General features: G+C 58.5%; 1 protein-coding gene across 1 annotated transcript in view; it reads left to right on the forward strand.

The window, feature by feature from the left end:
• The window catches only part of PRR12 (proline rich 12), a 39,788-nt gene that overhangs the window by 718 nt on the left and 13,031 nt on the right, over positions 1-26,039 (forward strand). Inside the window, 12 exon segments of the mRNA XM_030970915.1 lie at positions 3,485-3,597; positions 7,954-8,115; positions 9,260-9,614; positions 9,616-9,805; positions 9,807-10,065; positions 10,120-12,553; positions 15,262-15,749; positions 15,834-15,923; positions 16,852-16,950; positions 17,376-17,465; positions 20,065-20,285; positions 21,086-21,190. Of these exon segments, the coding sequence (XP_030826775.1) occupies positions 3,485-3,597; positions 7,954-8,115; positions 9,260-9,614; positions 9,616-9,805; positions 9,807-10,065; positions 10,120-12,553; positions 15,262-15,749; positions 15,834-15,923; positions 16,852-16,950; positions 17,376-17,465; positions 20,065-20,285; positions 21,086-21,190 (4,606 nt within the window).

Genomic DNA, 26,039 nt, shown 5'->3' on the forward strand with positions numbered 1-26,039 from the left:
GGTGCAGGAGGTTTGGGGTGCTGAGATCCCGTTACACTGGGATTTGGGGTGAGGGGAGGTTTGGGGTGCAGGGTCCCGTTATACTGGGGTTTGGGGTGATGGGATCCCGTTACACCGGGATTTGGGGTGTTGGGATTTGGGGTGCAGGGTCCCATTACACTGGGAATTGGGGTGCAGGAGCTTTGGGATGCTGTGATCCCGTTACGTCGGGATTTGGGGTGAGGGGAGGTTTGGAGTGCTGAGATCCCGTTACACTGGGGTTTGGGGTGAGATTGTCCCGTTACACTGGGGTTTGGGGTGAGATTGTCCCGTTACACTGGGATTTGGGGTGCCAAAGGATTTGGGGTGCAGGCTCCCGTTACTCCAGGGTTTGGGGTGCAGGAGGTTTGGGGTGCTGTGATCCCGTTACATCGGGATTTGGGGTGCCAAAGGATTTGGGGTGCAGGGTCCCGTTACACTGGGGTTTGGGGTGAGATTGTCCCGTTACACTGGGATTTGGGGTGCCAAAGGATTTGGGGTGCAGGCTCCCGTTACTCCGGGGTTTGGGGTGTGCTGGGATTTGGGGTGCAGAGAGATTTGGGATGATGTGATCCCATTACTCCGGGGTTTGGGGTGCCGGAGATTTGGGATGCTGCGATCCCGTTACACTGGGATTTGGGGTGTGCTGGGATTTGGGGTGCAGGGTCCCGTTACTCCGGGATTTGGGGTGCCGGAGGTTTGGGGTGCTGAGATCCCGTTACAGTGGGATTTGGGGTGGGGGGGTCCTGTTACTCCAGGATTTGGGGTGCTGCAGGTTTGGGATGGTGGGGTCCCGTTACACCGGGATTTGGGGTGCTGGGATCCCGTTACTCTGGGATTTGGGGTGATGGGGTCTTGTTACACCAGGATTTGGGGTGTGCTGGGATTTGGGGTGCAGGGTCCCGTTACTCTGGGATTTGGGGTGCAGGAGGTTTGGGATGCTGTGATCCCATTACTCCAGGATTTGGGGTGAGAGGGTCCTGTTACTCCAGGATTTGGGGTGCAGGAGGTTTGGGATGGTGGGATCCCGTTACACCGGGATTTGGGGTGCAGGGATCCCATTACAGCGGGATTTGGGGTGTGCTGAGATTTGGGGTGCTGAGGAATTTGGGGTGAGAGCATCCCTTTACTCTGGGATTTGGGATGTGGCGGGGTTTGGGATGCTGCGATCCCGTTACACCGGGATTTGGGGTGTGCTGGGATTTGGGGTGGTGGGATCCCGTTACTCTGGGATTTGGGGTGCCGGAGGTTTGGGGTGCTGAGATCCCGTTACAGTGGGATTTGGGGTGGGGGGGTCCTGTTACTCTGGGATTTGGGGTGCAGGAGATTTGGGATGCTGTGATCCCGTTACTCCGGGATTTGGGGTGCAGGAGGATTGGGATGCTGGGATCCCATTACGCCAGGATTTGGGGTGCTGGGATCCCGTTACACCGGGATTTGCGGTGGGGGGAGTTTTGGGGTGGAGGTGGCAGGATCTGTGACTCGCTGTGCCGGGGTTTGGGGTGTTCCTGGCGTATTGGGGTGCCAGCATCCCCTTACCCCGGGATTTGGGGTGCAGGAGGTTTGGGATGCTGTGATCCCGTTACTCCGGGATTTGGGGTGCCGTAGGTTCGCGGTGCTGGGATCCCGTTACTCCGGGATTTGGGGTGAGGGATCCTATTACATTGGGATTTAGGGTGCAGGAGGTTTGGGATGCTGAGATCCCGTTACACCGGAATTTGGGGTGCAAGGATCCCATTACAATGGGATTTGGGGTGCAAGGATCCCGTTACACCGGGATTTGGGATGCTGCGATCCCGTTACACTGGGATTTGGGGTGCTCCAGGATTTGGGGTGCTGAGGGGTCTGTTCTATCACGATTTGGGGTGCTGCAGGATTGGGGTGTCACACCTGTGTGTGCCTGTGTCACACCTGTGTCACACCTGTGTGTGCCTGGCACACGTGTGTCACACCTGTGTGTGCCTGTGTCGCGCCTGTGTCACACCTGTGTGTGCCTGTGTCACACCTGTGTCACACCTGTGTGTGCCTGTGTCGCACCTGTGTCACACCTGTGCGTGCCTGTGTCACACCTGTGCGTGCCTGTGTCACACCTGTGTGTGCCTGCGTCACACCTGTGTGTGCCTGTGTCACACCTGTGCGTGCCTGTGTCACACCTGTGTGTGCCTGTGTCACGCCTGTGGCAATGTGGATGTGGCAATGCCATGATGTGACAATCCGTGTGTCACACCTGTCTGTCTGTCTGTCTGCCTGGCACACCTGTGTCACACCTGTGTGTGCCTGGCACACGTGTGTCACACCTGTGTGTGCCTGTGTCGCGCCTGTGTCACACCTGTGTGTGCCTGGCACACCTGTGTCACACCTGTGTGTGCCTGTGTCGCACCTGTGTGTGCCTGTGTCATGCCTGTGTCACGCCTGTGTCACACCTGTGTGTGCCTGCGTCGCACCTGTGTGTCACTGTTTGTGTCACATCTGTGTGTGGATAGGTCACACCTGTGGGTGTGTCACACCTGTATGTCAGTGCCTGGCACACCTGTAGGTGCATCACACCCGTGTGTGCTTGTGTCACACCTGTGTCACACCTGTGTGTGTCCGTGTCACACCTGTGTCATACCTGTGTGTCAGTGTCTGGTACACCTGTCGGTGTGTCACACCTGTGTGTGCTTGTGTCACCTGTGTCACCCGTGTGTGTGCCTGTGTTACACCTGTCGGTGTGTCACACCTGTGTGTCAGTGCCTGGTACACCTGTGTGTCACCTGTGTCACACCTGTGTGTCAGTGCCTGGTACACCTGTCGGTGTGTCACACCTGTGTGTCAGTGCCTGGTACACCTGTCAGTATGTCACACCTGTGTGTCAGTGCCTGGTACACCTGTGTGTCACCTGTGTCACACCTGTGTGTCAGCGCCTGATACACCTGTGGGTGTGTCACACCTGTGTGTCAGTGCCTGGCGCACCTGTCAGTATGTCACACCTGTGTCACACCTGTGCACAGATCACACCTGTGTCACACGTGTGGGGCTCACACCTGTGTCACGTCTGTCTGTCTGTCCCCAGGCTGGTGTGATGGTCAGGGTGTGACAATGCCTGTGACACACCTGTCTGTCTGTCTGTCTGTCTGTCTGTCCCAGCCTGGTGTACGGGGGGGTGTGACAATCCGTGTGACACACCTGTCTGTCTGTCTGTCTGTCTGTCCCCAGCCTGGTGTACGGGGGACGGGGGGGATGTGGCAATGCCTGTGACACGTGACACACCTGTCTGTCTGTCTGTCTGTCTGTCTGTCCCAGCCTGGTGTACGGGGGACGGGGGGGATGTGGCAATGCCATGATGTGACAATCCGTGTGACACACCTGTCTGTCTGTCTGTCTGTCTGTCTGTCCCAGCCTGGTGTACGGGGGACGGGGGGGATGTGGCAATGCCATGATGTGACAATCCGTGTGACACACCTGTCTGTCTGTCTGTCTGTCCCAGCCTGGTGTACGGGGGCTCGCGGGGGTCCCACCCTGACCCCGACCTGCTGCACCGGCAGCCGTACCGAGCCCCCCACCCGCTGCAGGGCTATGCGGCCAACCACCACCCGCCAGGTACGGACCCTGCCACCCGTCGGCACCCTCTGTCACCCGCTGGCACCCATTGTCACCCATTGGCACCCGCTGGCACCCTCTGTCACCCTCTGTCACCTTCTGTCACCCATTGTCACCCACTGGCACCCGCTGGCACCCATTGGCACTCGCTGTCACCCATTGTCACCCACTGTCACCCGCTGGCACCCGCTGTCACCCATTGTCACCCGCTGTCACCCATTGGCACTCGCTGTCACCCATTGTCACCCATCGGCACCCGCTGGCACCCATTGTCACCCATCGGCACCCTCTGTCACCCTCTGTCACCTTCTGTCACCCATTGTCACCCATCGGCACCCGCTGGCACCCGCTGGCACCCATTGGCACCTGCTGCCACCTGCTGGCACCTGCTGGCACCTGCTGGCACCCGCTGTCACCCATTGGCACCCGCTGTCACCCGCTGCCACCTGCTGGCGCCCGCTGGCACCTGCTGTCACCCATTGTCACCCGCTGTCACCTGCTGGCACCCGCTGGCGCCCGCTGGCACCTGCTGTCACCCATTGTCACCCGCTCGCACCCATTGTCACCTGCTGGCACCCGCTGTCACCTGCTGTTACCCGTTGTCACCCTCTGTCACCTGCTGTCACCCGCTGTCACGTGCTGGCACCCGCTGTCACCCATTGTCACCCTCTGTCATCTACTGTCGCCTATTGTCATCTATTGTCACCTGCTGTCACCTCTGTCGCTCTCTGTCATGTCTGTCACCTTCTGTCACCCCCTGTCATCTCCTGTCACCTTTATCACCTTTTGTCTCCTACTGTCACCTCTGTCACCTGCTGTCACTCCCTGTCACCTGTGTCACCTTTTGTCTCCTACTGTCACCCACTGCCACCCATTGTTACCTTCTGCCACTTGTGTCATTTTCTGTCACCTCTGTCACCTTCCGTCACCTACTGTCACCTCTGTCGCCTTTTGTCACTTACTGTCGCCCTCTGTCACCTACTGTCACCTTCTGTCACTCCTTATCACATTCTGTCGCCTCTGTTACCTGCTGTGACCTGTGTCACCCGCTGTCACCCAGTCACCTTTTGTCACCTACCGTCACCTCTGTCACCGTTTGTCACTTACTGTCACCCTTTGTCACCTCTTGTCACCCGCCCTGTGTCACCCTGACCGCGCAACACCACCACCCCAGGTCCCTGTGCCACCTTGTCACCTTGACATCCCGGTCTTGTGTCACCCTGGGACATTTTTCCCCCTCACGTTTCCCGCCATTTTTTCCCCTCACATTTCCCGCCATTTTTTCCCCCTCACATTTCCCGCCATTTTTCCCCCTCACATTTCCCGCCATTTTTTCCCCTCACGTTTCCTACATTTTTTCCTCACATTTCCCACATTTTTTCCCTCACATTTCCTACATTTTTCCCTCACATTTCCTACTCTTTTTCTCCTCACATTTCCCACGTGTTTTTCCCTCACATTCCCCACATTTTTTTCCCTCACATTTCCTACATTTTTCTCTCTCACATTTCCCACATTTTTTCCCTCACATTTCCCACATTTTTCCCTCACATTTCCCACATTTTTTTCCCTCACGTTTCCCATATTTTTCCCCTCACATTCCCCACATTTTTTTCCCTCACATTCCCCACATTTTTTCCCTCACATTTCCTACTCATTTCCCCCTCACATTTCCCATATTTTTTCCCTCACATTCCCCACATTTTTCCCCTCACATTTCCCGCTTTTTCCCCCTCACATTTCCCACCAATTCTTCCCTCGTGCCCTTTTCCCCCTTCACATTTTCCACTCTTTTTCCCTTCACATTTCCATCGATTTCCTTTCTCGCTTTTGCCGCCATTTTGTCCCCTCAAGTTTTACACCTTTCTTTTTCTCACATTTCTCACCGTTTTGCTCCTAATGTTTCCTGCTGATTTTTCCTTTTTCATTTTCTGCCACTTTGTTGTCTCATTTCCTACCATTTTTTCCTCACGTTTCCCACTCTTTGCCCCTCACATTTCTTACTCTTTTTCCCTTCACTTTTCCCGCCTTTTTTCCTCCTAACATTTCCTACTCTTTTCCCCCTCACATTTCCCACGTTTTTTTCCCTCACATTTCCCACATTTTTTCCCTCACATTTCCTACATTTTTTTCCCTCACATTTCCCACTCTTTTTCCCTCACATTTCCCACATTTTTTTCCCTCACATTTCCTACTCTTTTTCCCCTCACATTTCCCACATTTTTTTCCCTCACATTTCCCACATTTTTTTCCCTCACATTTCCTACTCTTTTCCCCCTCACATTTCCCATACTTTTTCCCTCACATTTCCCACATTTTTTCCCTCACATTTCCTACATTTTTTCCCCTCACATTTCCCGCTTTTTTCCCCCTCACATTTCCCACCAATTCTTCCCTCGTGCCCTTTTCCCGCTCACATTTTCCACCCTTTTTCCCTTCACATTTCCATCGATTTCCTTTCTCGCTTTTGCCGCCATTTTGTCCCCTCAAGTTTTACACTTTTTCTCGCGTTTCTCACCTTTTTTCCTGCAATATTTCACACCAATTTTTCCTATTACGTTTTCTGCCGCGTTGTTGTCTCGTTTCCCACCCATTTTCCCTTCACGTTTCCTATTCTTTGCCCCTCTTTGACACGGGGCTGCCCCACTCGGGTCACCCCGAGGTGTCGCCGAGCTGTCCCCAAGGTGTCCCCAAGCTGTCCCCGTGGTGTCCCCAGGGCTCCTGGGGCTCAGGGCTGCACCCCAAACTGTCCCCAAGGTGTCCCCAAACTGTCCCCAAAGTGTCCCCGTGTCCTCAAGCTGTCCCTGAGCTGTCCCCAAGCTGTCCCCAAGCTGTCCCCGAGCTGTCCCCGTGTCCTTGAGCTGTCCCCAAGCTGTCCCCGTGGTGTCCCCAGGGCTCTCAGGGCTCAGGGCTGCACCCCAAACTGTCCCCAAGCTGTCCCCGAGCTGTCCCCGAGCTGTCCCTGAGCTGTCCCCAAGCTGTCCCCGTGTCCCCAAGCTGTCCCCGAGCTGTCCCCGAGCTGTCCCCAAGCTGTCCCCAAGCTGTCCCCGTGTCCCCAAGCTGTCCCCCGAGCTGTCCCCGAGCTGTCCCCAAGCTGTCCCCAAGCTGTCCCCGTGTCCCCAAGCTGTCCCCGTGGTGTCCCCAGGGCTCTCGGGGCTCAGGGCTCCACCCCAAGCTGTCCCCAAGCTGTCCCCAAACTGTCTCCGAGGTGTCCCCAAACTGTCCCCAAGGTGTCCCCAGGGCTCTCGGGGCTCAGGGCTGCACCCCAAGCTGTCCCCGAGCTGTCCCCGAGCTGTCCCCAAGGTGTCCCCATGTCCTCAAGCTGTCCCCGTGGTGGCCCCAAGGTGTCCCCGTGTCCTCAAGCTGTCCCTGAGCTGTCCCCAAGGTGTCCCCAAACTGTCCCCGAGCTGTCCCCAAACTGTCCCCAAGCTCTCCCCATGCTGTCCCCATGTCCCCGAGCTGTCCCCGAGCTGTCCCCAAACTGTCCCCAAGGTGTCCCCGTGTCCTCAAGCTGTCCCTGAGCTGTCCCCAAGGTGTCCCCAAACTGTCCCCAAGCTGTCCCCGAGCTGTCCCCGTGTCCCCGAGCTGTCCCCATGGTGTCCCCCGGGCTCTTGGGGTTCAGGGCTCCACCCCAAGCTGTCCCTGTGGTGTCCCCAAGCTGTCCCCAAGCTGTCCCCGAGCTGTCCCCGTGTCCTTGAGCTGTCCCCAAGCTGTCCCCGTGGTGTCCCCAGGGCTCCTGGGGCTCAGGGCTGCACCCCAAACTGTCCCCGAGCTGTCCCCAAACTGTCCCCAAACGGTCCCCAAGCTCTCCCCATGCTGTCCCCGAGCTGTCCCCAAGCTGTCCCCAAACTGTCCCCAAGGTGTCCCCGTGTCCTCAAGCTGTCCCCGTGGTGTCCCCAGGGCTCTTGGGGTTCAGGGCTCCACCCCAAGCTGTCCCTGAGGTGTCCCCAAGCTGTCTCCAAACTGTCTCCAAACTGTCCCCAAACCGTCCCCATGTCCCCGTGTCCCCAAGCTGTCCCCGAGCTGTCCCCGTGTCCCCAAGCTGTCCCCAAGCTGTCCCCATGGTGTCCCCATGGTGTCCCCGTGTCCCCAAGCTGTCCCCGAGCTGTCCCCGAGCTGTCCCCGAGCTGTCCCCGTGTCCCCATGGTGTCCCCAAGCTGTCCCTGAGGTGTCCCCGAGCTGTCCCCGTGTCCCCAAGCTGTCCCCAAGCTGTCCCCAAGCTGTCCCCAAGCTGTCCCCAAGCTGTCCCCGTGTCCCCGAGCTGTCCCCAAGCTGTCCCCAAGCTGTCCCCATGGTGTCCCCGTGGTGTCCCTGTGGTGTCCCCGTGTCCCCATGGTGTCCCCGTGGTGTCCCCAGGGCTCTCGGGGCTCTTCGAGACGGGTTTGCACCACGCGGGGGGCGCGGCCCCCGACGCCTCGGTCATGAACCTGATCTCGGCGCTGGAGTCGCGCGGACCCCAGCCCGGACCCTCGGCCTCGTCCCTGCTCTCCCAGTTCCGCACGCCCTCCTGGCAGACTGGTGGGTCTGGGGGCTTCCGTTGGGGGGGTCCCAGTTCTGCCACCCCATCCTGGCAGACTGGTGGGTCTGGGGGCTTCCGTTGGGGGTCCCAGTTCTGCCACCCCATCCTGGCAGACTGGTGGGTCTGGGGGCTTCCATTGGTGGGGGTCTCAGTTCTGCCACCCCATCCTGGCAGACTGGTGGGTCTGGGGGCTTCCATTGGTGGGGGTCTCAGTTCTGCCACCCCATCCTGGCAGACTGGTGGGTCTGGGGGCTTCTGTTGGGGGCTTGGGGTGGGAGGGGTCCCAGTTCTGCACCCCCTCCTGGCAGACTGGTGGGTCTGGGGGCTTCCATTGGTGGGGGTCTCAGTTCTGCACGCCCTCCTGGCAGACTGGTGGGTCTGGGGGCTTCAGCTGGGGGGGAGGTCCTAATTCCATGCTCTCCTGGCAGGCTGGTGGGTCTGGGGGCTTCTATTGGGGATGTCCCCCCCTCCCCAAATGGGGTCCCCACATGTCCCAGGGTGTTCCACCCCTCCCCAAATGGGGTCTTCCCCTCCCCAAATTGTGTCCCCCCCTCCCCAAATTGTGCCCCCACATGTCCCAGGTCCCCCCCCCCCCAAATTGTGTCCCCACATGTCCCAGGGTGTCCCTGCTCCCCCTCCCCAAATTGTGTCCCAACCTGTCCCAGGGTGTCCCCCGCTCCCCAGATGAGATCCCCACCTGTCCCAGGGTGTCCCTGCTCCCCCTGGGGGTGTCACCCCCTCCCCAAATTGTGTCCCAACTTGTCCCAGGGTGTCTCCCCCTCCCCAAATGGGGTCCCCACCTGTCCCAGGGTGTCCCCCCCCCCCCCAAATTGTGTCCCCACCTGTCCCAGGTCCCCCCCTCCCCAAATTGTGTCCCCACCTGTCCCAGGTGCCCCCCCTCCCCAAATGGTGTCCCCACCTGTCCCAGGTCCCCCCCAAATTGTGTCCCCACCTGTCCCAGGTGCCCCCCCCCCCCAAATGGTGTCCCCACCTGTCCCAGGTGCCCCCCCTCCCCAAATGGTGTCCCCACCTGTCCCAGGTGCCCCCCCTCCCCAAATGGTGTCCCCACCTGTCCCAGGTGCCCCCCATCCCCTTTCCCCTGTGTCTCTCCCGGCTCTAACCCCGATGCTCTCCCCTCCCCAGCCATGCACACTCCAGCTCCGGCCGAGCTCTTCATCTCGGGAGCCCTGCCCGGCTCGGGCACCTTCCCGTCCTCCTCGGCGCTGGGTCCCTACCAGCACCCGGCGTCCTTCGGCGGCCGCAGCTTCCCGGTGGGCTCGCCGCTGAGCCTGCCCGAGGCCGCCTTCAGCCCCGGCTCCAACGGGCTGCTGTCCCCGCACGACCCTCTGCTGCACATCAAACCCACGCAGCCCGCCGTGCCCTCCTCGCTGGGCTTCGACCGCCTGGGCTCGGCCGTGCTGGGCTCGGCGCTGCCCGCCCAGACGCCTCCGTACCGCCCGGCTCCCAGTTCGTCCCAGTTCAACCTGCTGGCGGCGGCCGAGCAGCCGCCTCAGCTCTAACGCGCTGCCGTTTTTGGGGCGCGTAACGCGGGCGGCGGGTGGCGATCGCGCCATATCGCGACAGGACAGCGTCATCAAGCACTACCAGCGGCCCGGCGCGGCTCAGCCGCAGCTGCCGCCGGCGCCGGGGCTGCAGCACTACCTGAGCTGGGCGGCGCTCCTACCAGCAGGTGCCGGCTCACCGCGCCTCGCTGTCCTGCAGCCCGCTGGGCGAGCAGTCCCCGGCCAGCTCCGAGGGCTCCCAGCAGCCTCCCAAAGCCGCTCCGACGGCGCCGCGCCCAGAACCGGGATACCGGCCCATCATCCAGTCGCCGGGCTACTCCGGCGGGTGCCAACGCCCCCGAACGCGCGGCACGGCCGGCGGCAACGGTGGCAAATCCAAAGTTACTTTCGGCGTCGCGGCAGCGGGCGCGTCCCGCTACGCCCAAAGTGCCAGAGCAGCTACACGCCCAGCACACCCAAGCCCAGCTCGGTGATCGCCAGCCAGTCGCCCGGCCTACTGCGCGGAGCCAGCCGCCCCAGAGCCTGCTGGCCATGGGGCGGCCCGCCTAACGCGCCCGGCGCCCAGAGCCTGGCGGGGACGCGCAGCCCGCGCCGGGGGATTTGCGCGGGCCAGGCCGGGGACATGGCGGGCAAGGAGGAGGATACCAGGGCGGGAGGGCAAGGCGGGCAGCAAGGCGGGCTGCAGCCCTGCGTCAGCGCCCGCGGGCACCTACTCGCCCGAGCAGCTGCAGGCGCTGCCCTACGGCGTGCAGCCCGAGGGACAGGCGGGGGGCTACGGGCCGCCCGCCCCCTCGCAGGGTTTGCCCACGGCCAGCCCCTCGCTGAGCTACAGCACCACCGGGCACTTCGCCCGCCATGCCCGGACGCCGCCGCTGCCCCTCACGCTGGCCTGGCGGCTCCAGCCCTCGCCCATCATCCGCCCGCTGCAGTCGCCGCCGGCCGCCCGGCCGCAGAGCGGAGCCTCGCCGGGACAGTCGCAGAAGTACCTGGGCTCCGTGCTGTCGCCGTCCTTCATGGCCCCGCAGGGCTACGGCGCCGCTCCTCCGGGCGGGGGCCCGAGGCAGCCGCCCCTGCCCGCCGGGCGCCCAGGCTTCGGCAAAGGGGCCAAAGGCGACGCGGAGCTGCTGGCGGCGGAGCGCAGCGAGGACGAGGATTTCCTGATCCAGCACCTGCTGCAGGCGCCCAGCCCGCCCCGAGAGGGGCTGGGGGGCTGCGAGGAGCGCCCCAAAACCTTGGGGGGCTACGGCGGGGCGCTGGGCAAGGAGGAGCGGTACCAGCTGCAGAGCGTCATCCGGCCCAACTCCAACCTGGAGGCGCCGCTGGAGCTGGCGCTGCTCAAGGAGAAGAAGAAGCCGGAGAGAGGCAAAGAATTCCGGGGGGCCAGCGGAGCAGCAGCAGGAGGAGGAGGCGGCGAGGTGGCGGCCACCTCGGTGGTGCACTACGGCCACCAAGCGCCGCCCTCGATGGAAACGTACGAGCTGAAGAAACCGCCCGAGCACCTGGCCGGGGGCAAGGAGCTGGGCCAGCCGCCGCCTCCGCACTCGTACCTGCCCAAAACCCCCGAGCACGGGCGGCTGGTGGGCGAGGGAACCCCGCTGGAGCCGCACAACCTCCTGCTGGACCCTTCTCCGGAGCTGGGGGGCTCTCTGCTGCCCTCGGTGCTCACGCACACGCAGAGCCAGCTGCACCCGCGGCCCAAGGGCAGAGCGCCGCTGGACGTTCACCTGCTGGAGCAGCAGAGGATGCCGCCCCCTCCGCCGCCCCCTCCGCCGCCCCCCGCTCCTCCCTCGGCCCCGCCGGCCCCTCCGGCCGCCCCCTCCCCGCAGCTGCTGCTCGAAGCTCACCTGCACCAGGTGCGCTCGCAAGGCCTGGACCCCCAGGCCCCGCCGCCGCTGCCCCCCGACTCCATGGAGGTGTTGCCCCCTCCCCAAGAAATCCAGGACTTCTTGGAGCCCCCCCTGGGTTTGGAACCGCACCTGGGGCAGAGCGCGGGGGTGCAGGGACCGCCCGGGCACCTGCTGGACCCCGAGGCGGGGGTCCCGGCCGTGCCCCCCGAGGCCAAGGATCAGTTTTCAGAAGGGGGGAGCCCCGCTGGGGGCAAGGGGCGTTTCGTGCCGCTCACGTCCATCTGCTTCCCGGACGCTCTGCTGCAGGACGAGGATCGCGGCTTCTTCCCCGGCATGGAGGACATGTTCGGACCCCCGCCCGAGGATTTCCCCAAGGCCAGCGAGGAGGAGGAGGAGGAAGGCAACGCCAACGCGGCCGGGCTGGAGGCGGCGCGGCCCGAGGCGATGAAAGCGCCCCCTCCTTACGATATGGGGCAGAGCTACCCCTCGTTCTGCCCGCAGGACGGGGGCGCCGCCGGGGACCCCCCCCAGCTGGGGCTGGAGCCCCCCAAACACGAGCTGCCCTCCACGGTGAACGCAGAACCGCTGGGCTTGATCCAGAGCACGGGCGACGGCGGTCCCAAACCCCCCCCTCCTCCTCTGAGCACCCCTTTATTCTGCTCCTCCAAACCCAAAAAGCTGCTGAAAACTTCCTCCTTCCACCTGCTCCGCAAGCGGGACCCCTTCCCGCCGCCCAAAAAAACCTACGCGCAGGAGTACGAGTTCGAGGACGACGAGGATAAAGCCGACGTGCCCGCCGACATCCGCCTGAACTCGCGGCGCCTCCCGGACCTGCTGCCCGACCTCATCTCCAGCTGCCGCCGGCCTCCGCTCACGCCCATGGGCGACATCGATTTCTGTCCGCACCCCGGCGCTCACGCCGCCCCCAAGAAGCGAGGCCGCAAACCCACCAAGCCCAAGCGGGAAGGGCCGCCCCGGCCCCGCGGCAGACCCAGGATCCGGCCCCTGGAGCCGCCCGGCTTCCCCGAGGGAGCCAAGAGGCCGCGGGGAAGGGGGGCGGCCGCAAGGTGGGGCAAGAAGGGCAGGGGGGAGGGGGGGATGGAGGGGTTGGGGCGTCAAAGTGCCGCTGGGGTTTGGGGTGTGAGGGCTCATGGTAGGTAAAATGAAATTGTTTTGGGGTGTTGAAGTTGTGAAAATGAAGGGGTTTTGGGGGGCCAAAGTTGGTTTGGGGTTTGGGTGGTGTGAAAATGTCACGAAATTGGGGGGTTTGGGGTGTTTGAAGTGGTTTGAAAATGACACAAAATTGGGGTTTTGGGGTGTTCAAAGTGGTGTGAAAATGTCACAAAATTGGGGTTTTGGGGTGTTCAAAGTGGTGTGAAAATGTCACAAAATTGGGGTTTTGGGGTGCTCGGAATGGTCCCAAAGTTTGCAGTTTGGGGTGTTTGGGATGGTATGAAAATGACAGGAAATTGGGGGGTTTGGGGTGTTCAAAGTGGTGTGAAAATGACACGAAATTGGGGTTTTGGGGTGCTCGGAATGGTCCCAAAGTTTGCAGTTTGGGGTGTTCGGGATGGGGTGAAAATGATCCAAAATTGGGGGGTTTGGGGTGTTCAAAGTGGTGTGAAAATGTCACAAAATTGGGGTTTTGGGGTGTTTGAAGTGGTGTGAAAATGTCACAAAATTGGGGTTTTGGGGTGTTTGAAGTGGTGTGAAAATGTCACGAAATTGGGGTTTTGGGGTGTTCAAAGTGGTGTGAAAATGTCACAGAATTGGGGTTTTGGGGTGCTCGGAATGGTCCCAAAGTTTGCGGTTTGGGGTGTTCGGGATGGTGTGAAAATGACACGAAATTGGGGGGTTTGGGGTGTTTGAAGTGGTGTGAAAATGACACGAAATTGGGGTTTTGGGGTGTTTGAAGTGGTGTGAAAATATCACAAAATTGGGGTTTTGGGGTGTTTGAAGTGGTGTGAAAATGTCACAGAATTGGGGGGTTTGGGGTGTTTGAAACAGGCCGAAAATGACCCAAAATTGGGGTTTTGGGGTGCTCGGAATGGTCCCAAAGTTTGCAGTTTGGGGTGTTTGGGATGGGGTGAAAATGTCACAAAATTGGGGTTTGGGGTGTTTGAAGTGGTGTGAAAATGACACAAAATTGGGGTTTTGGGGTGCTCGGAATGGTCCCAAAGTTTGCAGTTTGGGGTGTTCGGGATGGGGTGAAAATGATCCAAAACTGGGGGGTTTGGGGTGTTCAAAGTGGTGTGAAAATGTCACAAAATTGGGGGGTTTGGAGTGTTCGGAATGGTCCCAAAGTTTGCGGTTTGGGGTGTTTGGGATGGTATGAAAATGACACGAAATTGGGGTTTTGGGGTGTTTGAAGTGGTGTGAAAATGATCCAAAATTGGGGTTTGGGGTGTTCGAAATGGTGTGAAAATGTCACAAAATTGGGGTTTGGAGTGTTTGAAGTGGTGTGAAAATGTCACAAAATTGGGGGTTTTGGGGTGTTCAAAGTGGTGTGAAAATGTCACAAAATTGGGGTTTTGGGGTGTTCGGAATGGTCCCAAAGTTTGCGGTTTGGGGTGTTTGGGATGGTATGAAAATGACAGGAAATTGGGGGGTTTGGGGTGTTCAAAGTGGTGTGAAAATGTCACAAAATTGGGGTTTGGGGTGTTCAAAGTGGTGTGAAAATGTCACAGAATTGGGGTTTTGGGGTGCTCGGAATGGTCCCAAAGTTTGCAGTTTGGGGTGTTCGGGATGGTGTGAAAATGATCCAAAATTGGGGTTTGGGGTGTTCGAAGTGGTGTGAAAATGTCACAAAATTGGGGGGTTTGGGGTGTTTGAAGTGGTGTGAAAATGATCCAAAATTGGGGTTTTGGGGTGCTTGAAGTGGTGTGAAAATGTCACGAAATTGGGGTTTTGGGGGTGCTCAGGATGGTCCCAAAGTTTGGGGGGCTCGGGATGGGCCGAAAATGACCCGAAATTGGGGTTTGGGATGCTCAGAGTGGTTCAAAAATTGGTATAAACCAGTACAAACCACTACAAACCAGTATAACCAGTACAAACCAGTATAACCAGTATAGCCAGTACAAACCAGTATAGCCAGTACAAACCAGTATAACCAGTGCCCCTCTTTTCTCTCCCCACAGATCAAACTGGGGGTGTCCATAGGTGGTCAGGGATGTATCAATGTGTCTCCCAGTACAAACCAGTACAACCAGTACAAACCAGTATATCTAGTACAAACCAGTATCTCCCTTTTCTCTCCCCACAGATCAAACTGGGGGTGGTCAGGGATGTATCAATGTCTCCCAGTACAAACCAGTACAAACCTGTATAACCATTACAAACCAGTATAACCAGTGCCCCCCTTTTCTCTCCCCACAGATCAAACTGGGGGTGTCTGTTTGATGGCTCGGTGTCTCCCAGTATAAACCAGTACAAACCAGTACAACCAGTACAAACCATTACAAACCAGTGCCCCTTTTCTCTCCCCGCAGATCAAACTGGGGGTGTCTGTTTGATGGCTCGGTGTCTCCCAGTATAACCAGTACAAACCAGTACCAGTACAAAACAAACCAGTATCTCCCTTTGGCCTCGCCAAAAAAAATGGGGTTTTTTTTCTCCCTACCAGTACAAACAGTACAAACCAGTTTCCTTTTTCCCCCCCCATCAAACTGGGGGTGGTCAGGGATGTATCAATGTGTCTCCCAGTACAAACCAGTACAAACCAGTACAAACCAGTACAAACCAGTATAACCAGTATCTCCCTTTTCCCTCCCCGCAGATCAAACTGGCCGTCTCCAAACCGGACGCCCGCGCCGCCCGGCCCCCTCGCCGTTCCCGGGGCTCCCCGAGCCGGCCCGGGCGCCCGCGGCGCCAGGGCGCCCGCGCCGCGAGCCGACGAGCAGCCGCCCGAGATGAAGTCGGGCTTCATGGCCTCCTTCCTGGACTTCCTGAAATCCGGCAAGCGGCAGCAGCCGCTCCCGCCCAGCCCCTCCAAACCGCCCAAAGCCGGCACCCCCCAGAACTTCGCCCCGCTCGGGGGCGCGCTGGAGGGCGGCGAGGGCGAGGGGCTGGTGATGGCGGCCGGCTGCCCCTCGCCCTCCTGCAAGCGCCTGGACGAGGAGCTCAAGAGGAACCTGGAGACGCTGCCCTCGTTCTCCAGCGACGAGGAGGACTCGGTGAGCAAGAACCAGGACCTGCAGAAGAGCATCAGCTCGGCCATCTCGGCGCTGGACGAGCCCCGGCGCAGGGAGCCGCCTGAGACACAAGGTGAGAGAGATACCGAGCTGCCAGGACCTGCCAGGGGTTCATAGGGAGCTTATAGGGGCTCGGGAAGGGTGATAGAGAGCACAGGGAGCTGCCAGGACCTGCAGCAGAGCATCAGCTCGGCCATCTCGGCGCTGGACGAGCACCCCGAGCGCAGGGAGCTGCCTGAGACGCAAGGTGAGAGAGATACCGAGCTGCCAGGACCTGCCAGGGGTTCATAGGGAGCTTACAGGACCCATAGAGAGCATCCAGGGATTCATAGGGACCTTCCAGGACCTTACAGGGGCTCATAGGGACCTTCCAGGGGCTTGTAGAGACCTTACAGAAGTTCATAGAGAACACCCAGGGGTTCACAGAGACCTTCCAGGACCTGCCAGGGGTTCATAGAGAGCATATAGGGGCTCATAGGGGCTCACAGAGAGCACAGGGAGCTGCCAGGACCTGCAGCAGAGCATCAGCTCGGCCATCTCGGCACTGGACGAGCCCCCCGAGCGCAGGGAGCTGCCTGAGACACAAGGTGAGGGGGGTATTCACCTGCCAGGACCTGCCAGGACCCATACAGATCTGCCAGGACCCATAGAGAGCTTCCAGGGGCTTCTAGAGAGCTTCCAGGGGTTCTTATGCACCTGCCAGGACCTCCCAGCACCTTTCAGGAGTTCATAGGAACCTTCCAGGACCTTCCAAGTGTTCATAGGGAGCTTCCAGGATCCATAAAGATCTTCCAGGAGTTCATAGGAACCTTCCAGGACCTTCCAAGTGTTCATAGGGACCTTCCAGGACCTTCCAAGTGTTCATAGGGACCTTCCAGGACCTTCCAAGTGTTCATAGGGGGCTTCCAGGACCCATAGAGATCTTCCAGGACCCATAGAGATCTTCCAGGACCCATAGAGAGCATCCAGGGGTTCATAGGGACCTTCCAGGACCTTCCAAGGGCTCATAGGGACCTTCCAGGACCTTCCAAGGGTTCATAGGGACCTTCCAGGACCTTCCAGGGGCTTGTAGAGACCTTACAGAAGTTCATAGAGAACATCCAGGGGTTCACAGAGACCTGCCAGGACCTGCCAGGGGTTCATAGAGAGCATATAGGTGCTCTAGGGGCTCACAGAGAGCACAGTGAGCTGCCAGGACCTGCAGCAGAGCATCAGCTCGGCCATCTCGGCGCTGGACGAGCCCCCCGAGCGCAGGGAGCTGCCTGAGAGGCAAGGTGAGAGAGATACCGAGCTGCCAGGACCCATAGAGAGCTGCCAGGACCCATAGAGACCTTCTAGGGGTTTGTAGAGACCTTCCAGGGGTTTATATGCACCTGCCAGGACCTGCCAGGGGCTCATATGAAGCTTCCAGAACTCTTAGAGAACATCCAGGGGTTCATGGTGACCTTCCAGGACCTTCCAGGGGCTCATAGGAACCTTCCAGGATCCATAGAGAGCATCCAGGGGTTCATATGCACCTTCCAGGACCTTCCAGGGGCTCATAGAAACCTGCCAGGACCTTCCAGGAGCTCATATGGAGCTTCCAGAACTCTTAGAGAGCATCCAAGGGTTCATAGGGACCTTCCAGGCATTCATAGAAACCTTCCAGGACCTGCCAGGGGTTCACAGGGGTTCATAGAGAGCACCCAGGGGTTCCTAGGGAGCTGCCAGGACCTGCAGCAGAGCATCAGCTCGGCCATCTCGGCGCTGGACGAGCCGCCCGAGCGCAGGGAGCTGCCTGAGACGCAAGGTGAGAGAGATACCGAGCTGCCAGGACCTGCCAGGGGAGCACAGGGAGCTGCCAGGACTTTCTGGGGGCTTCCAGGGGTCCATATGCACCTGCCAGGACCTCCCAGCAACTTCCAGGCATTCATAGAGACCTTCCAGGATCTTCTAAGGGCTTGTAGAGACCATCCAGGGGTTCATATGCACCTGCCAGGACCTTCAAGGGGTTTGTATGGAGCTGCCAGGACCTGCCAGGGGTTCATACGGAGCTTCCAGGACCCATAGGGAGCTCCCAGGGATTCATAGGGACCTTGCAGGGATTTATAGGGACCTTCCAGGAGTTCATATGCATCTGCCAGGACCTTCGAGGGTTTCATAGAGACCTGCCAGGACCTGCCAGGGGTTCATAGAGAGCTTACAGGGGTTCCTAGGGGGGCATAGAGAGCACAGGGAGCTGCCAGGACCTGCAGCAGAGCATCAGCTCGGCCATCTCGGCGCTGGACGAGCCCCCTGAGAGCCAAAGTGAGCACTACTGACCTGCCAGGACCTGCCAGGGGCTCATAGGAACCTTCCAGGATCCATAGAGACCTTCTGGGGACTCATAGGGACCTTCCAGGACCTTCCAGGAGTTCATATGGAGCTGCCAGGACCTGCCAGGGGTTCATAGGGACCTTCCAGGGGTTCATAGGGACCTTCCAGGGTTTCATGGTGACCTTCCAGGACCTGCCAGGTGTTCATAGGGACCTTCCAGGGGTTCATAGGGACCTGCAAGAACCTGTCAGAGCTTCATGGTGACCTTCCAGGACCTGCCATGGGATCATGAGGACCTTTCAGGGGTTCATGGGGCTGTTTCAGGCCCGTCCGGGGGGCGCTCTCCATTTCCCTTCCAGGCCCTTTCAGGGGTCTCCATTTCCCTTCCAGGACCTTTCAGGGATCCCCATTTCCCTTCCAGGACCTGCCAGGGCCCCTTCCCTTCCAGGACCTCAGGGGTCCCATTTCCCTTCCAGGACCTTTCAGGCCATCCTTAGGACCTTTCCAGGACCATTCAGGTGTTCCCATTTCCCTTCCAGGACCTGCCAGGGCTCCATTTCCCTCCAGGACCTGAGGGGGTTTATGGGGCTGTTTCAGGACCTTTCAGGGGTCTCCATTTCCCTTCCAGGACCTGCCAGGGTCCCCATTTCCCTTCCAGGACCTTCCAGGGTCTCCATTTCCCTTCCAGGACCATTCAGGTGTTCCCATTTCCCTTCCAGGACCTGCCAGGGTCCCCATTTCCCTTCCAGGACCTTCCAGGGTCTCCATTTCCCTTCCAGGACCTGCCAGGGGTTCATGGGGCTGTTGCAGGACCTTTCAGGGGTCCCCATTTCCCTTCCAGGACCTGCCAGGGTCCCCATTTCCCTTCCAGGACCTGCCAGGGGTCTCCATTTCCCTTCCAGGACTCCAGGGCCCATTCCCCCAGACGTTAGGCGCCAACTCAGGGTCAGGCTGTCAGGCCAGCCCCTTCAGGGAGTTTCCTTGGACAGCCAGCTCCCCATTTCCCTTCCAGGACCTGCCAGGGTCTCCATTTCCCTTCCAGGACCTTCAGGCTCTATTCCAGGACCTGCCAGGGGTTCATGGGGCTGTTCAGGACCTTTCAGGGGTCCCCATTTCCCTTCCAGGACCTTTCAGGGGTCTCCATTTCGCTTCCAGGACCTGCCAGGGGTTCATGGGGCTGTTTCAGGACCTTTCAGGGGTCTCCATTTCCCTTCCAGGACCTTTCCAGGGGTCCCCATTTCCCTACGAGGACCTCAGGGGTCCCCATTTCCCTTCAGGACCTGCCAGGGTCTCCATTTCCCTTCGGGACCTTCACCATTTCCCTTCCAGGACCTGCCAGGGGTTTATGGGGCTGTTCCAGGACCTTTCAGGGGTCCCCATTTCCCTTCCAGGACCTGCCAGGGGTTCATGGGGCTGTTTCAGGACCTTTCAGGGGTCCCCATTTCCCTTCCAGGACCTTTCAGGGGTCCCCATTTCCCTTCCAGGACCTGCCAGGGTCCCCATTTCCCCTACGAGGACCTTTCAGGGGTCTCCATTTCCCTTCCAGGACCTGCCAAGGTCCCCATTTCCCAGGACCTTTCCAGGGGTCCCCATTTCCCTACGAGGACCTTTCAGGGGTCTCCATTTCCCTTCCAGGACCTTTCAGGGGTCCCCATTTCCCTTCCAGGACCTTTCAGGTGTTCCCATTTCCCTTCCAGGACCTGCCAGGGTCTCCATTTCCCTTCCCGGACCTGCCAGGGGTTCATGGGGCTGTTTCAGGACCTTTCAGGGGTCTCCATTTCCCTTCCAGGACCTGCCAGGGTCTCCATTTCCCTTCCAGGACCTGCCAGGGGTCCCCATTTCCCTTCCAGGACCTTCCAGGGTCTCCATTTCCCTTCCAGGACCTTTCAGGGGTCCCCATTTCCCTTCCAGGACCTGCCAGGGTCCCCATTTCCCTTCCAGGACCTTTCAGGGGTCCCCATTTCCCTTCCAGGACCCCCCTAACTCTGCTCTCTCTCTCTTTTCCAGCCGCCGCCCCCCCTCCGGAGGATCCCCCCCCCTTCCCCCCCGCCCCCCGAGCCCCCAGGCCGGGGCCCCCCCCCCCCCGCCCCCAGCCCCCGGCCCTTCCCGGGGCCGTCCCCGTGCCCGGGGTCCCCGGGCCCCGTGGCCGGAGCCCCCCGAGGCACGCGGCCCCTGCACCTGGCGCAGAAGAGAGAGAGGGCGCACGCGGGGTCTGGGCGGCGACACCAGCGACGAGGAGGAGAGCGGCGGAGAGGGCATCTTCCGCGAGAGGGACGAGTTCGTGGTCAGGGTGGAGGACATCCCGGCGCTCAAGGTGAGACTGGGAGGGACTGGGATAAACTGGGAGGGACTGGGAGGTGAAGAGAGGGGAGTGAGAGGCACCTGGAGTGAGGATCTGGCACTGAGAAATGGACTGGGGGTCACTGGGAGAGATCTTGAGAGTACTGGGGAGAGACTTTGAGGGCACTGGGATGGACTGGAATGGACTGGGAGGGACTGGGACAAACTGGGATGGACTGGGAGGGACTGGGAGGTGAAGAGAAGGTCTTGGGAGGCACCTGGAGTGAGGATCTGGCACTGAGAGAGCGACCGGGACAAGGACTGGGAGAGATGTGGAGAGCACTGGGATGGACTTTGAGGGCACTGGGATGGACTGGAATGGACTGGGAGGGACTGGGAGTGAACTGGGATAAACTGGGAGGGACTGGGAGGTGAAGAGAGGGGAGTGAGAGGCACCTGGAGTGAGGACATGGCACTGAGAAATCGACTGGGAGGCACTGGGAGAGATCTTGAGAGTACTGGGAGGCACTGGGATAAACTCGGAGTGAACTGGGATGAACTGGGAGGCACTGGGATGGACTGGGAGGGACTGAGATGAACTGGGAGCGAACTGGGATGAACTGGGAGGGACTGGGATGAACTGGGAGAGAGTGGGAGTGAGGATCTGGCACTGAGAGAGCGACCGGGACAGGGACTGGGAGAGATGTGGAGAGCACTGGGAGGCACTGGAGAGACTTTGAGGGCACTGGGATGGACTGGGATAAACTGGGAGGGGACTGGGATGAACGGGAATGGACTGGGAGTGAACTGGGAGGGACTGGGATAGACTGGGAGGGAACTGGGGACACCAGCGACAAGGAGGAGGAGAGCGGGGCAGAGGGCATCTTCCGAGAGAGGGACGAGTTCGTGGTCAGGGTGGAGGACATCCCGGCGCTCAAGGTGAGACTGGGAGGGACTGGGAGTGAACTGGGATGGACTGGGAGGGACTGGGAGGTGAAGAGAGGGGAGTGAGAGGCACCTGGAGTGAGGATCTGGCACTGAGAAATGGACTGGGAGGCACTGGGAGAGATGTGGAGAGCACTGGGAGTGAACTGGAATGGACTGGGATGGACTGGGAGGCACTGGGAGTCAGGGTGTGTCACCTGGAAAGGAACTGGGAGCACTGGGAGAGACCCCACTGAAGGAACTGGATTTGCACTGGGAGTAACTGGGATTGAGCTGGTGTTTAACTGGGATTGAACTGGGATTGAGCTGGAGTTTAACTGGGATTGAGCTGGTGTTTAACTGGGATTGAGCTGGTGTTTAACTGGGATTGAACTGGGATTGAGCTGGAGTTTAACTGGGATTGAGCTGGAGTTTAACTGGGATTGAGCTGGGATTGAACTGGGATTGAGCTGGAGTTTAACTGGGATTAAACTGGAGTTTAACTGGGATTAACTGGGATTGAGCTGGAGTTTAACTGGGATTGAACTGGGATTGAACTGGGATTGAGCTGGTGTTTAACTGGGATTGAGCTGGAGTTTAACTGGGATTAAACTGGAGTTTAACTGGGATTAACTGGGATTGAGCTGGAGTTTAACTGGGATTGAACTGGGATTGAGCTGGAGTTTAACTGGGATTGAGCTGGTGTTTAACTGGGATTGAGCTGGAGTTTAGCTGGGATTGAGCTGGAGTTTAACTGGGATTGAGCTGGAGTTTAACTGGGATTGAGCTGGGATTGAACTGGGGGAAGTTTGTGGCAGAATTTGGGGATTTTGGGGTTCCTGTGACCCTGAATGGCTCTGAGTGCGTCTGGATGGATTTGGGTGGATTTGGGATGCATTTGGGGAGGATTGGGGGTAAATTTTGGGGTTCTGACCCCCAAATCTCCCCCAGCTGGTGCTGCAGCCAGACCTGAGCCCCTTTTTGGGGAATTTTTGTGATTTTCTGTGGCTTTTTGGGGTTCCTGTGACCCTGGGTGGCTCTGAATGGGTCTGGATGGATTTGGGATGGATTTAGGATGGATTTAGGATGGATTTGGGATGGATTTGGGGTGAATTTTGGGGTTCTGATCCCCAAATCTCCCCCCAGCTGGCGCTGCAGACGGGCCGGGAGCCGCCCCTTTTGGAGCATTTTCTGTGGGATTTTGGGGTTCCTGTGACCCTGAATGGCTCTGGATGGATCTGGTTGAATTTAGGATGAATTTAGGATGAATTTGGGGTAAATTTTGGGGTTCTGACCCCCCAAATCTCCCCAGCTGGTGCTGCAGCCAGACCCGAGACCCTTTTTGAGGGATTTTGGGGGATTTTGGGGTTCCTGTGACCCTGAATGGCTCTGGATGGATCTGGTTGAATTTAGGATGGATTTAGGATGGATTTAGGATGAATTTGGGGTGAATTTTTGGGGTTCTGACCCCCAAATCTCTGCCCCCAGCTGGTGCTGCAGACGGGCCAGGAGCCGCCATTTTTGGGGGATTTTTGGGGGATTTTGGGGTTCCTGTGACCCTGAATGGCTCTGAATGGCTCTGGATGGATTTGGGGTGGATTTGGGGAGGATTTGGGATGAATTTAGGATGGATTTGGGATGGATTTGGGATGAATTTTTGGGGTTCTGACCCCCAAATCTCCCCCAGCTGGTGCTGCAGCCAGACCCGCGTCCCTTTTTGAGGGATTTTGGGGGATTTTGGGGTTCCTGTGACCCTGAATGGCTCTGAGTGCGTCTGGATGGATTTGGGTGGATTTGGGATGGATTTAGGATGGATTTGGGGTGAATTTTTGGGGTTCTGATCCCCAATCTCTGCCCCCAGCTGGCCGGCAGACGGCGCCGAGCCACTTTGTGGGGGCATTTTGGGGGATTTTGGGGTTCCTGTGACCCTGGGTGGCTCTGGATGGATTTGGGGTGGATTTAGGATGGATTTGGGGGGGATTTGGGGTGGATTTGGGATGAATTTAGGATGGATTTGGGATGGATTTGGGATGAATTTTTGGGGTTCTGACCCCCAAATCTCTGCCAGCTGGAGCTGCAGCCAGACCCGCGTCCCTTTTTGAGGGATTTTGGGGGATTTTGGGGTTCCTGTGACCCTGAATGGCTCTGAATGGCTCTGGATGGATTTGGGATGAATTTAGGATGGATTTAGGATGAATTTGGGGTAAATTTTGGGGTTCTGATCCCCAATCTCTGCCCCCAGCTGGTGCTGCAGACGGGCCGGGAGCCGCCACCTTTGGGGGATTTTTGGGGGATTTTGGGATTCCTGTGACCCTGAATGGCTCTGGATGGATTTGGGGTGGATTTGGGGTGGATTTGGGATGAATTTAGGATGGATTTGGGGTGGATTTGGGATGAATTTTTGGGGTTCTGACCCCCAAATCTCTGCCAGCTGGAGCTGCAGCCAGACCCGCGTCCCTTTTGAGGGATTTTGAGGGATTTTGGGGTTCCTGTGACCCTGAATGGCTCTGAGTGCGTCTGGATGGATTTGGGTGGATTTGGGATGCATTTGGGGAGGATTGGGGGTAAATTTTGGGGTTCTGACCCCCAAATCTCCCCCAGCTGGTGCTGCAGCCAGACCTGAGCCCCTTTTTGGGGAATTTTTGTGATTTTCTGTGCCTTTTTGGGGTTCCTGTGACCCTGGGTGGCTCTGAATGGGTCTGGATGGATTTGGGATTGATTTAGGATGGATTTAGGATGGATTTGGGGTGGATTTGGGGTAAATTTTGGGGTTCTGACCCCCAAATCTCTGCCCCCAGCTGGCGCTGCAGACGGGCCGGGAGCCGCCGCTTTTGGGGCATTTTGGGGGATTTTGGGATTCCTGTGACCCTGAATGGCTCTGAATGGCTCTGGATGGATTTGGGATGGATTTGGGATGGATTTGGGGTGAATTTTGGGGTTCTGACCCCCCAAATCTCCCCAGCTGGAGCTGCAGCCAGACCGCGTCCCTTTTTGAGGGATTTTGGGGGATTTTGGGGTTCCTGTGACCCTGGGTGGCTCTGAATGGCTCTGGATGGATTTAGGATGAATTTGGGATGAATTTTTGGGGTTCTGATCCCCAATCTCTGCCCCCAGCTGGCGCTGCAGACGGGCCGGGAGCCGCCGCTTTTGGGGCATTTTCTGTGGGATTTTGGGGTTCCTGTGACCCTGAATGGCTCTGGATGGATCTGGTTGAATTTAGGATGGATTTGGGGTGGATTTAGGATGGATTTGGGGTAAATTTTGGGGTTCTGACCCCCAAATCTCTGCCCCCAGCTGGTGCTGCAGACGGGCCAGGAGCCGCCACTTTTGGGGGATTTTTGGGGGATTTTGGGATTCCTGTGACCCTGAATGGCTCTGGATGGATTTGGGGTGGATTTGGGATGGATTTGGGATGAATTTATGGGGGATTTGGGATGGATTTGGGATGAATTTTTGGGGTTCTGACCCCCAAATCTCTGCCAGCTGGAGCTGCAGCCAGACCCGCGTCCCTTTTTGAGGGATTTTGGGGGATTTTGGGGTTCCTGTGACCCTGAATGGCTCTGAGTGCGTCTGGATGGATTTGGGTGGATTTGGGATGCATTTGGGGATGAATTGGGGGTAAATTTTGGGGTTCTGACCCCCAAATCTCCCCCAGCTGGTGCTGCAGCCAGACCTGAGCCCCTTTTTGGGGAATTTTTGTGATTTTCTGTGCCTTTTTGGGGTTCCTGTGACCCTGGGTGGCTCTGAATGGGTCTGGATGGATTTGGGTGGGGATGGATTTAGGATGGATTTAGGATGGATTTGGGGGTGAATTTTGGGGTTCTGACCCCAAATCTCTGCCCCCAGCTGGCTGCAGCAGGCGGCCGGGAGCCGCCCTTTTGGGCATTTTCTGGGGATTTTTGGGTTCCTGTGACCTGAATGGCCTGGATGGATCTGGTTGAATTTGGGGATTTGGGATGAATTTGGGATGATTTGGGGTATTTTGGGGTTCTGACCCCCAAATCTCCCCAGCTGGTGCTGCAGCCAGACCCGGGGCCCTTTTGAGGGATTTTGGGGGATTTTGGGGTTCCTGTGACCCTGAATGGCTCTGGATGGATTTGGGATGAATTTAGGATGAATTTAGGATGGATTTAGGATGGATTTGGGGTAAATTTGGGGGTTCTGATCCCCAATCTCTGCCCCCAGCTGGCGCTGCAGACGGGCCGGGAGCCGCCACTTTTGGGGCATTTTCTGTGGGATTTTGGGGTTCCTGTGACCCTGGATGGCTCTGATGGTTTGGATGGATTTGGGATGAATTTGGGATGGATTTAGGATGGATTTGGGGAATTTGGAAATTTGGGGGTTCTGACCCCCAATCTCTGCCCCCCAGCTGGCGCTGCAGACGGGCCAGGAGCGCCACTTTTGGGGGATTTTTTGGGGGATTTTGGGGTTCCTGTGACCCTGAATGGCTCTGAATGGCTTGATGGATTTGGGGTGGATTTGGGGTGGATTTGGGATGAATTTAGGATGGATTTGGGGTGGATTTGGGATGAATTTTTGGGGTTCTGACCCCCAAATCTCTGCCAGCTGGAGCTGCAGCCAGACCCGCGTCCCTTTTTGAGGGATTTTGGGGGATTTTGGGGTTCCTGTGACCCTGAATGGCTCTGCGTCTGGATGGATTTGGGTGGATTTGGGATGCATTTGGGGAGGATTGGGGGTAAATTTTGGGGTTCTGACCCCCAAATCTCCCCCAGCTGGTGCTGCAGCCAGACCTGAGCCCCTTTTTGGGGAATTTTTGTGATTTTCTGTGCCTTTTTGGGGTTCCTGTGACCCTGGGTGGCTCTGAATGGGTCTGGATGGATTTGGGATGGATTTGGGGTGGATT

This window comes from Camarhynchus parvulus, unplaced genomic scaffold (assembly GCF_901933205.1).
Source record: "Camarhynchus parvulus unplaced genomic scaffold, STF_HiC, whole genome shotgun sequence".
In the NCBI taxonomy this organism is placed as follows: domain Eukaryota; kingdom Metazoa; phylum Chordata; class Aves; order Passeriformes; family Thraupidae; genus Camarhynchus; species Camarhynchus parvulus.